Consider the following 12,430-nt stretch of genomic DNA (forward strand, 5'->3'; position numbering starts at 1 on the left):
AGGGTGGCTTTTCTTTATCTCCTAATACATTTGTAGACTATCATTCTATATCGGTTCTTGTGTGCTCAGAAATTGAAATTTAATTTTAATATTAATATAAACAAACCCTCATTAATAAGGTGAGGTATATTTGAAAAAGATATAAAGATTCCAAAGCCAAATAGAAACTATTTTTTTTTATTTTTGCTATTATTATCTGTAACACAACTGACCTTTTGGATAATCGATGGTTGATGATTTTTTATAGAATTTCATCTTGGCCCTGACAGTTTGGTCAGTTTCAAAATGTTTCTTGTATACTTCAAAATCTAGAAAAACTCTTAACAGATTTCAATATTAAATCTTTTCATGTCAATACTGTATCTCAAATCACCTAACCCTATACATAAAAAGCCTACATGCATTACAGTGTTGTCACTAATGTTGAGTGATTACCCTTGGGTTGGAGCAAAATGGCCCCAAGAATACTGCCAGTTTATATTCTTGTCAATAGGAGAAAGCAAGTACCCCATAAATTTTTTCAATACTCTAGCTTTTGGAACTCCTAAGTAGAGTTTATACAATGCAGATAAGGAAGTATAACAAGTTTCCTTAAACCCACCTCAGTCTTAGACCTGTGTAGTTTTTAAAGTCATTGTGAACAAGCCCTGACCAATGTGGCTCAGTTGGTTGGGCATAGCCCAACAAAGCAAAAGGTCACCGGTTTGATTCCTGGTTAGGGCACATCCCTGATTGTAGGAGGCAACCAATCAATATTTTTCTCCCTCTCTTTCTCCTTCCTTTCCCCTCTAAAAATAAGTAAATAAAATCTTTAAAAAAAAAAAAACCCAGCCCTGGCTGGTGTGGCTCAGTGCATTGAGCACCAGCCTGCAAACAAACAAACAAACAAACAAAAAGCCATTGTGGCTCCAGTTGGTATGGCTCAGTGGATTGAGTGGATTAAAGGCCTGTGAACCAAAGCATTACTGGTTGGACTCCCAGTCTGGAGCACATGCCTGGGTTGCAGGCCAAGTCCCCAGTTGGGGAGTGATAGAGGAAACTACACATCGATGTTTCTCTCCCTTTCTTGCTCCCTCCCTCCCCCTCTCTCTAAAAATAAATAAATAAAATCTTTTTTAAAAAGTCATTGTGAATGAGCCAGGTGAGAAAAGCCTTTATCTTCATTTTTAGCTGTAAATATGATTCTGTGTTAAAACGGATTAAAATAATCAGTACTTTCAGGTCTGGGGTACCCTGGAAAGTACTACCCTATGGGTCAAGGGTTGGCAAATTTTCTGTAAGAGCTTGAGTGTAATTATTTTAGGCTTCGTGGAACATATATAAACAAATAGGCTTGACTGTGTCCCAATAAAACTTTATTTACCAAAACAGACAGCAAGACAGATTTTTCCAGTGTACAATAATTTGCCAACCCCTGCTTTGGACCAATAGTTTCATTTTCTATTTTTTACGGTTGTTCAGGTAGTACAGTTGTCCCAATATTTCCCCCTTTGCCCTCCTCTGCCTAGCTCACCGCCCCCCTGCTCCCCCAGTCAATCCCCACACCATTGTTGTCCATGTCCTCCTACCTTTTGCAACAGCATGGATAGAAGTGGAGAGTATTATGCTAAGTGAAATAAGCCAGTCAGTGAAAGACAAAGATCATATGATCTCACTTACAAGAGGAATCTAATGAACAAAATAAACTAACAAGTGAAAAAGAACCAGAGACGTGGAATCATTTTCTATTTTTTTAATAAAACCATGGGGACAGTCTCTGGAGCCTTAGGTGGCCAAGCAGGTGGGGAACTGAACTATCCCTGCTTCAACTAGAGAAGTTTTTACTTTTATGACATGTGGACTGTGCATGAAATAGGTTTGATTAAAGGGTTCCATTCCTAATAAGGAGAAAAGCTTCAAAACCACTGCCTTGGACTAAAACCTAAAACCTGCTGCTTTAAAAACTCAAGTGCAGATGTTTCAGGCAAAACAAACACATCTTTTCATATCTTTTCACATCTTTAAAAAGGATGATAGTTACATAATATTATGAAGTAATGTTACCCCAATAAATTTATTTTTTTAAAAGTTGTTAAGTGGTACATATGTGTTTTAATGTTCCCAGAAAAATTCACTTTCTTGTAACATTGATCAAAGCATTTAAATAGACAACTTTAATAACTCTAAAAATGTTATCAGTTTACCATTCCTATTCCATTTTGACTTTTTCTAAGTATAATGTTTAAGGTACCTTAAATGGTCCAAGAGAGGTGATATGGTGTAGTGAAAAAAGCACCAAATTAGGACTCTATATTTGTCTTCATTGGCTAGATTGAGAGCTCCTGAAGACAGGAACTCAGTTTTCTTCTTCATGGTTGAATTGTCCTCAGCACCTAGAACAGCACATGATAACAAAGTTTAAACTTTAAGGCAAACAAATTTACTATTAGATAGCTAGCAAGAAAATAAATTCAGGTAGTTTATTTACTTATATCTTTCCATAATTCTTAAGGGAAAAAAATCATCTTTCTTGGTGAGCAACAAAATAAAAAGCCAGTACTTTGAAATACATTTGTGTCCCTAAGAAATTAACATGTTTAAAACACGTAAAAACTAACAATTACTGGATTGTGACAAAAGTCATATACTAACAATGTTCTAGAAATCCCTTGCCAGCAATTCTGAAATCCAAAAAGCTCTGGAAACCCAAAATTTTTGTTTTGTATTTTTAGTAACTTATTTGATAGTCAAATGGATCTAACCTAAATTTATTTGGCAGTATTATCTGACCTAAATTGAATGAGGCTGTTTACTGGTATTTATTTACCCTGTGTGAATAATCATATGGTTTGCTGCAAGAAATATTACATATTTAAATATGCAGTGTTTTTCCTGAACTGGCTGGAGTGTTACAGTATGCATACAGTACATGGCATTTGGTTTCACACAACTCTGCCAGACACCGCCAGGTATTTTCCTGCTTGTCTTACAAGGAAGAATCTAGAGTCCTATTCCAACCTTTCTGAGGCCATGTTCCTTGTCCCAATTCAATCTTTTCTGCTGTCATCTTAAGCAATATCTGAGGCTGTGCAAACAGCTCAGAGAGCCTTTCTGTCATGTCAATGGGAAGAATAAACATACTTCACAATGATATAGAAAGTTCATGTTATCACTTTGTCAATGATCCCTTGTTTAAGAAAGAGCATCTTAGTCTTTTATAAAGTACCTGTTTTCATCACTGGACATTCGGTACCGAAGGATCATAATTTCGCTAATTGGTCTTAGACTTGCAAGGGTATCTATCTGCTCAGCATATAGTATTTACCATTTGACTGACGCACATCTTGGCCAGAATGTAAGAATTTCTCTCACATTAAGTGTGGGCAGCAACGGATAGTTGTAAAGAGAGAGAAAAATACCCGGAGGCCTTAATAGGCTCAGCTCCAGCAATAAACCCGTTTTTACTCCCTGGAACTGGCTCACTCTCCACGTATCTTTCATGGACCCCACCCTGTGGCCTGCAGAACCATATCTAGGGATCTCAATTAAAGATCTCCTAGTAAATAGGGCGCGCTATTCCTGTAACGCTAGAGGTAGTGGACCTGCCTATGCCCTAGGGTGGGCTATTCCGGGCTTGGATAAATTAGGTAAGAAGATGTGAGTGCAAACCACAATGACAAGTTTCCCTAGAGCATTTCTTTTTAAGAAAAAAAAAAGCAGACTCGAAAATGCCTCTCAGGAACAGCAGAGGTAGTGGGTAAGACGCTCTACCAAACCCCCACCTACGTCCGGCAGGATCCCTCAGGGACTGGGTACCGGGCGGCTCCAGCGCAGGTTCTAAACTCCTCCCTTCTGGAGCTCATCCCGATCCTTACCGGCTACTTCCGGCCCTCGTGAACGCCCTCAACGCGCTTGCGCCGTTTTGATAGGCTTCTTGGGTCGAAGAAATCCGAGCTGTGCGTCTCTGGGACCGCCCCCGCCAGCCTTTCGCCCCGCCCACTCTTTAGCGGGGCGCGCCCCCCCCTCGCCCGAAATCTCGCGAGGGTAGGTGCGCGTCAGTATTTTACGAGCAACTAGCTCTTGCAGCTGCTGTAATTGCTGCTGCGGGAGAAAGTGGACTGTCTCCAGTCCGCGAGCCCGCCCTCCCCAGTTGAGGAGAGCCACCGCCTCTTTTCTTCTCCTGTTACACCTATTGCTGGGAGCGGCGACAGCAACAGTCCCTGGGCTTAGTGCCATCTCCTCTCATCAGACGGCAGCTTTGCTGGTCATTCCAGCAGTCGGGCAACTGACGGCGCCCCTCTGCCCCTAACCGGCTCCTCTCTCCAGACCGTCCGTTCCCCCCTCATCCTCGCGCAGACCCACCTCCCCACGGTCTCGCCAGGGTGGAGGACGACGAGCAGGAGCAGGAGACAAAAGTCACCCTCTCAGGCGACGTCGGCCCCCTCGCCCGCGGGTGTGTCCTATAAATGGCGTCGGAAAGCGACACGGAGGAATTCTTTGATGCCCCCGAAGATGTGCACCTAGGCGGCGGCTACCCTGCAGGGTAAGTAGCTATGGCCCAGAAGCCGGGTGCCCTGATCCCCCGGCTTCCCGCGTGCCTTCCCCTTCTACCCTTCGCAGGTCTCACTGTGTCCGCCACCGCTGCTCCTCAGCCTCGGGCACTTCAGGGTGAGTCGGGGGATGGGGGAATGCCCACCTCGGGTAAACCTCTTCTTTCCCTGGCGAAAGGCCCCTGGGGCTCTCTCGGAACCTCTTTCTCATCTTGCCCAGCTTTCAGCGAGGTGGGACAGCTGACGTGCCTTAGAGTCGGCGGTTTGTGTTTGTGGGGTTCAGCGCTTACCTTTCAAACATCCGTTTTGGCCTTGGGGACCGTAGATTAAAGGAGCAGTAACAGGAGAAATTGCATTTCCCATTTTTTTTCTTTCTTTTGCCGCTAACTTACCTCTTCATTTTAGAGGTAGCTGTAACTCTCCCGATTTTCCGTCTTTTCCTTGCACAGAAATGAAAGGAGCGGCGGAAAGGGTTAGGTGTTTACTTAGGAAAGTCCTCTGTCTGATGTACTCTAGATCAACAGTGTTTTATTAAATTACCACTTTACCGTGAGGCAAAGGAAATAGAAGGTCTTTTACCAATAGGGAGAATGCCGTTTTCGAAGGTATCCGCACATAAACGTACACAACCGACTACAGAGATAGAAACAAGTGCTGAGTAATCTGGTGGTTGGAAGGAGAGCCACAGCTTTGTGCTCTTTATCTAATTCTGCAAGATGTTTTAGTAGTGATTAATATGGGAGATTCTGAGTAGGAAGTACAGTAGTTGGACTGCTTCCCTTGACTGAGACTTCTGTTTACCCACTCCTCCACTATTCAAAGTTGGAATAATGTTTGTAGCGATTTTGCCGAATTCTTCTACGGACTTATGTGGGGCTAGAGGCAGTAAGGTATATTTTCATGCTGTGAGAACTTGAGAATTGGTAAAATTTGTATGTTAATGTAAGGCACGAATATGGTTTCAGTAGCCAATTACCATCAATTTTCAAGCTTCCCCCTTGGAAGAAACACCTTGTTTGATGCAAATAAAGTTACCTGTACATTCTAGAAGTCGTTCTAAAACCTAATATATATTACCAAAAAATTACAGCAACAAAGTCAAAGAAATGTACATTATATTACAAAAATTAACAGCAACAAAATCAAAGAAATTTATGTAGGTAAATCACTGATGTGCGTGTTTCCACCAACCTTTTTCATATTACTGTTAGGGGATTTTAGGGTGGCAGTGGCCAATCATGAGATTGCACTGAATCTCCTTTGAATTCAATACCTGAAACAAGTTCGTAGCTAGGTGGTAGGGGATAGAAATTCCATTTGGATTTCCAAATACATTGAATTTCTTTGAAATTAAAATTTATTTTGGTTGTTTCCCTTCAAAGTAATGAACTGTCACTTCAGCTTCAGTGAGAGACCTAATAAAGTAATAAAGGATTAGCAAAAGTAATCCTTTATTACTTTTGTGTGTGTGTGTATGTGGAGGGGGTAGGGAAATCAAAATTGATGTATGGGATTGTAATTAATTTAGACCTATGTGAATAGTGTTCATTTTTTAAATTTTTTTATTTATTCATTTTTAGAGAGAGGAAAAGGGAGGGAGAAAGCAATGTGTGATTGCCTCTCACTTGCCCAACCCTGGGTACCTGGCCCACAACCCAGGCATGTGCCCCAACTGGAAATCAAACCAGCGACCCTTTGCCTCGCAGTCCCATGCTCAATCCACTGAGCCACACCAGCCAGGGCGAATAGTGTTCTTTTTTAATGAATAAAACAAATTTAATTTTGAAGGACAGTCATATCAGGACCTGTGTAAACTGCCAAACCCAGCACCAAGCATGTAGAAAGAACTTAAATATTCATTCCCTTCTCCTTCTTTTCTTGGAATTAGGAAAATTAACTTCATACAGTGCTTACTTTGGGAGGAAGTGTGCAGAACTCAAAGCTATTTATCTACACCAAATGAGTCTTTTTGATAGAATTGATAGAATCATTTCTTCCCTCATGGTATAATATAGCTTCTCAAGCTCTTTGATCCCTTGATGCTACTAGGGAAAAGTAAAAAAACAAGTTTTCTTTGGACCTAGTATTCTCATTTTAACTCTAACCTGCCCAAATGTTTAGCTTGTTCAGCCCTATGAATAAAACTACTGTGTCAGTCTAAATTGCAAGGCTTCATCCTGTAATAGTCAGGGGATTTGGAAGAGAATTAGCCTCACCTGGAGAACTGAATCTGAAAAGAACTAGCTGTACTGGGAAGACAGCAAAAGGTTGGCATAATTAACATATCCTCTCTTGTGACAGGTTTTGTCGTTTGCATAGGTACTGTGAGGAGACTTGGCTGGGTAACTAACAACCTAGAAATGCAGTGAGAAGTCTTGATTTGTGGAAACAGATGGTGTCACTAGATATCTGGCCATCAGAAATATCTTCTGTCCTTTAATGTGAACTAGAATAGCAAACCTTTCAAACTCTGAGAGGTTATCAGACTGAGTTTCAGTACTTTAAAAAATGTTTCTTGCTATTGTATGTTCTAGAATACACAGATCATTTCACCAAATTTGTAGTAAACTGAGTAGGCAGTTAAGAGTTACCTCATTTTTGTTCATCAGCGGAATCCAAACACACAATCCATTTCCTAATATTGATTTCTTCTATTTCCCCTCCAATGGTGTCTTCAGCTTTATTCTACTCTTTGAAAGCAAATTTAATAAGTTAAAACTCATCCCATTTTTTCTTATAGAAAGACTTTTGACTCCGATGCAGACTACTTTTTCACAGTGGCAAATCATGTCCTCTTGACCAGCTTTGCAATGTGTACCACATTTATAATGCTTTATATCAGCTTTCTTTATTCTTATCTGTCTTTATATATGAGGACCGTTAGGATCAAAGAGTTTAAGTGACAGCTGGGATTTGAAACCAATTCTTTAAACTCCTACTTTAAGAGTTTTTGCAATACATCATAGCAGCCCTACACTCTCTGTGTGTAGAGGGTATCCTCTTCCAAGAGATCTGGAGTAAAATGCTTTAGGACCAACTTCCTGAATTAAACTGATGCATCTATTTAAAACCAGCAGCCCAAACTTTTCAGTTTTCTGGGCTAGAAGTTCTCACTTTCTCTTTCAGGAATGTGTGTTTTGTTTCAGTCAAGATAGGAATTTTATAAGATCATAGCATGCTACAGTTAGAAGGGACATCTAGTTAAACTCCTTCACATAAAATGTGGAAACTAAAGCCTGGAGAGGGAAAGTGACTTGTCCAAGGTACCACAGCAAATCAGTAGCAGAGTTAGGACTAGAGTCCCAGATCACTATCACAGTCTAGCGTTTTTTCTGCTACCATGCTGTCTTTTGATGAAGCAGGAAGGGGAGGAGGAAGTGTGCTATAGTAGAAAAAAGCCCTGGACTATATGAGTCATTTCATTTCCTCATCTTTAAATTGAAGAGATTCTGAGAACCCTTCCAACTCTAAAAGTCTCATTGTATGGAGTTTTAATAGTGTGCTTTTATTGATAAGCTTTTGTTCTTGGGAAATCTTTCCATTTTTTTTTTTAAGTTTTTAGTTGAACAGACTTGATAGTATTGGTACATGACTCAAGACCCATAGATTTCAAATTAAATATTTACTGGGTAAATTATATATGAGATAAATGTTCCTGCATTTGTGGATTATACATATGCATATTAAAGACTGGCACTGAGAACATGTTACAAAATAAATGTGACATTTTTAGCATTCTTTATTTTTAAAAAAATTTCACGGCAACCAAAATATTTTTGAGATGTTGGGAGGAAGAATAGAGTGCTAACATTTTTAAAGTAGGAAGGGGCCAGAGATCATTTAGTTCAGCCCTCCCATTTAACTGAAAGCAATCTAGGCTCAGAGAAGGGAAGTAACACATTGCTGATTAGTGGCAGACTGGGAACTAGAACCCCAGTCTCCTGATTGCTCATTTATTCCGTGCAGCTTTGTCTGTGGAAGGAGGGGAAAGTATTTCTGGGTATCCCTGCCCTAGGTCTCTGGCACTTACCCTCTTAGCAGGCCTCTTAAGGTGGTCTACTCTCATGGACAGTGATTCTGTTTTTTCATGCCCTGCTGTCAGAGGACACTGTTCAAAGATTCTAAATTTTCTCCAGGTCAGGATGAGCAAAGATTGAAGGAGAGTTGATCTAAGAACAGTCGTGGTCAATTATTTTATTTTTAGCAGTGTAGTTAGTGTCAACAGCAGTCTATCTTTGCAGATTGGAATAATGGCAAAATCTTGATTTTTTAAGCTGTGAGTACCAAGGTCAAACCGTCCTGAAGAATTCATCCTAAAAAAAAAGAAAAGATGCCTTTGTTGAAAACTCAGCTGCTCACTTAGGCATCAGAAACGTTTCTCCCTGAATTGAAAATTGATGCAGATTTCACTGAAAATATTTGTGTGATAAGGGTTATTTGTGGAAAGATTCCTTAAAAAATGGCTGTTAATGGGTTGGCGTTTAATCATTATATTTGATTGCTATTGGCTTTGTGGGTTGATAGGAATATATTTGTAAATGATGTTTTATCACATCCATGTAACATATTTATTGAAGCGGGGGGGGGACCTACATATTAATTAGTAAATTTAAGTTATAAATTTAGTGGCCTCCCAATGTCAATTGGTGACTTATGGAGGTAGGACAGTGGCAGTAGCATGGCAGTTTGGGGGCTCACTTTGTATAAACTCCTGTAAACTGAAAAATTTATTCTGTTCTTGTGATAACCTATTGCATAAACTGGGGTAATAATTTTTGATTTAAATGTTAAAAACCTAGGTAGCTATAAGATGTTAACAGTTCAGCGGTAGTCCTGCAGAAGAAAAAATAATTTCCAGTTGTTGGTATTTGAGACTTAGCTTGTAATGTGTACATAACACAGCAATCCATGTAATTCTGTTCAATTCACTGTTTAACTTTGACAAAGTCAGGTGGATTTGCTAAAGAAGCCCATTGGTGAGGCTGTCTGTTTCCTCATACTCTGCCTGCAATTCTAGTAATTACTTCTTGGGTTAGTATGGGTGGAGGAAGGGGGTGATGATGAGGGTGGTAGTGATGGATGGAGATGGAAGTGGTGAAGGTAGCCCTACAGACTGTATAGAGAGTGGGTTATAAGGCTGCTCCCTGGGACATGGATAACTGAGATACAACAAATCACACCACTTAGTATTATTTTAAATATGTACCTACATAGTGTGAATTAAATCTTATATTTTTACATTTTATTTTTATTCTTCAACACTGCTACAGAAAATATTTTAAAAGTATTTTCTTTTGCTATGTGAAGGGTTTCCTTCTCATTTTCTAAATAGAGGCTGGCTTTTCAAAAATAAATAAATAAATCAACAGCTCTTTCTGTAAGAGATTAATAATGGCCCAAAGAAATACTTCAAACAAAATTTAAAGTAATAAAAAATTTTTGGTGCTTCATAATGTCCTTCTGATATTTAACTTGAATTGATAATTAACATTTCTGTTTTCTACCCAGAGCTAAGCTATTTACTACCAACTTTCCTAAGGTCTGTTCCCCTCTCTAACTGTTGGATGTTATTCTGCTGACCAGCTAAACCTTTAATTGGGTGCTTTCCTTACTTTTCAGAGCAGAGCCCTATTTATTCTCTTATTTCAGACTGAGCAGTCTTTGTGTTAGCCTGTCATCTCATGATTCAAAATTGAGGAGAAAGCACATAAGACATAATGTGGGTTCAGGCTTGATGGCAACCCCAATGTTTTTCCCCAGTCAGTATACAAATTTATCTTGGTTACTATAGCAACCACCCTATCAGGTATTCTTCTAGCTCTTTAGCCTTCTCTCAGATATTAGGATTATCATATAATCAGGTTCTGCTAAAACTCTTCAGGTCTTAGAATTTTATTACCAGCTGCAGCTGTTTGGCAGTTTACAGTTTGGCATTCCATCAGGGTCCATTGGTTTCTGGTCCACAACACCTTCCTGTCTCCAAACATTTTAAAACATACAGAATTTAATGAGGATGCATTTAGGCAACACTTTTCTCATACTAATTTTCTCAGTTCCACTGTTACTCATTGTCTTGAAGATTGAATGCATTGCATCACTGACTTTCAATGTCTGTCCCTTTGTAGTATCTAGAATAAATTTAAAGATCAAGAGTGACCATTTAAGAAGTGTATTTCCAGGTGTGATTTAGATCTGGATCAGCACTAACTACCTGAAGTGACTTAAAAGCACCTTGATTCATCAGCAACCACCAAATAAATAATCTGGCTTCTAACAAAAATGATTTATGTAGGTTGTAGAAAGAATGTTTGTCCTTATGGATTAATTCATTGTAATTTAGGAAAACTGTTCAGAAATTTAATAGGAAAGTTTTGCAGCCTATGAATAAACAGAAAAAGAAAAATAAAGACTGAATAGTTATATGGATCTTTATTGTATCTTTCTGTTTCCTTAACAAATACGTCTTTTTATCTCTTAAAAACTTGAGAACTCATAGAATTAAAATAGTTTTAGATTATAAATGTTTAGTTGTCATGCTAAAAAGGCTGTTGAAGAAATAGGGTATATTAATTTACATATTAGTGTTTGTGTTAGTGTTTCTTTTGAGTGCTCATGCTTGTTAATTTTCTGTGGTGTAGCAATACCTTGTAAATATGCACAATTAATCTCTTCAGTTAACTAAATTGGAGGTGGTTAATCTGCTAGTGATTGAGCCAATATTGATGTCTATTTCTGTACATAACAACAGGTAATACATTTTTTAAAATCAGTAAATATTAGTCTTAGGACATCGTGTGTGCTTTTCCAAAAATGTTAAACTTTCCAAATTAGAAGATTATGTAGTAAATAGCAACTTTGTAAAATGATTAAATTAAATCTTCCTGACTTGAATTTGTGATTTGACTGATTTTATTGTAACACTAGTATATCCTAGTCATACTGTGGTTAAATTCTGATAATGCCCCAAGGAAAACTTTATTTTAATTGCACAAATAGACTTATAAGCAGAAAAAAGTTTTACTTTTTCCACAGGGCCCTAATCCTTAAAATTTTAAAAAGGAAGGAGGGGGGGGAGAAGGATAAAGTGTTTTTAAAAAAGAAAAGAAAGGCTAAGGATGAAGCATAAAATTTTTGGAAACTTCTCACAGAAAACTTTAACAGTATTTCCAGTAGGCAGTTTGTAACAAAGCAAACCATATCTGTATAATATCTACCTGACCACTAGTAACTGTAATAGACTACTCCAATACCAACTCATTGAACCATGGACATTCTTATGAACCACAGGTCAAGCTTTCTACAGAACCAATAAATAGAATGTAGAGCTTTATTTAAACTCACTTTCTCAGAAACAGGTATCCTGGTTATTAAGTAGGCTAAAGAGAAGAGGTGGGAGTGTTCACTCTGGCATTGCTCGTGAACTGGAAAGACTAGCCATGGATGACTTAATATCCATAGTCCTTTTTTAAATTTGTTCTTGAAAGTTTTTATTTAAATTTGAAGATTGAGGAAATCATTTTTCTGGTTATTAGCAGTAGTGTTAACAATTTGTATGATTTTAAAAAAATCTCTGTTTTAAAATACACTTCTCTACTCCTATCAAATTGATAATAGCAGGTGGTTTGAACATTTTCCCCAGCCCCATTTCCACCCCATTCACCTGCAGCTTTCTCCTTCCTAGTTTATACAGTATCATTAGGTTACAGAGGTTTTCTAGCATAACTTGTTGCTTACAACTGAGAAGAGACATTGAAATAAAATGGATGAAATAAAATGGGTGTGTCTTTGGGAAAGAGTAAGGGAAAGATCCATTAAATTGAATGTGGGGGATGCATTGGTAAGTGGGATTGGTTAGTGTCACAGGTGGGGGGTAGGTTATTGGGTTAGTGAAAGATAGGTGA

At 38.7% G+C, this 12,430-nt stretch overlaps 1 protein-coding gene across 1 annotated transcript in view; it reads left to right on the top strand.

Annotated features, from left to right (window-relative positions):
* The first annotated feature begins 4,029 nt into the window (after positions 1–4,029).
* WDR44 (WD repeat domain 44) overlaps positions 4,030–12,430 on the top strand; it is an 87,942-nt gene continuing 79,541 nt past the window's right edge. Inside the window, exon 1 of the mRNA XM_028522746.2 lies at positions 4,030–4,522. Within this exon, the coding sequence (XP_028378547.1) occupies positions 4,446–4,522 (77 nt within the window). The 5' untranslated portion in view covers positions 4,030–4,445. The remainder of the gene's footprint in view (positions 4,523–12,430) is intronic.

The sequence above is a fragment of the Phyllostomus discolor genome, chromosome X (assembly GCF_004126475.2).
Source record: "Phyllostomus discolor isolate MPI-MPIP mPhyDis1 chromosome X, mPhyDis1.pri.v3, whole genome shotgun sequence".
Classification (NCBI taxonomy): Eukaryota; Metazoa; Chordata; class Mammalia; order Chiroptera; family Phyllostomidae; genus Phyllostomus; species Phyllostomus discolor.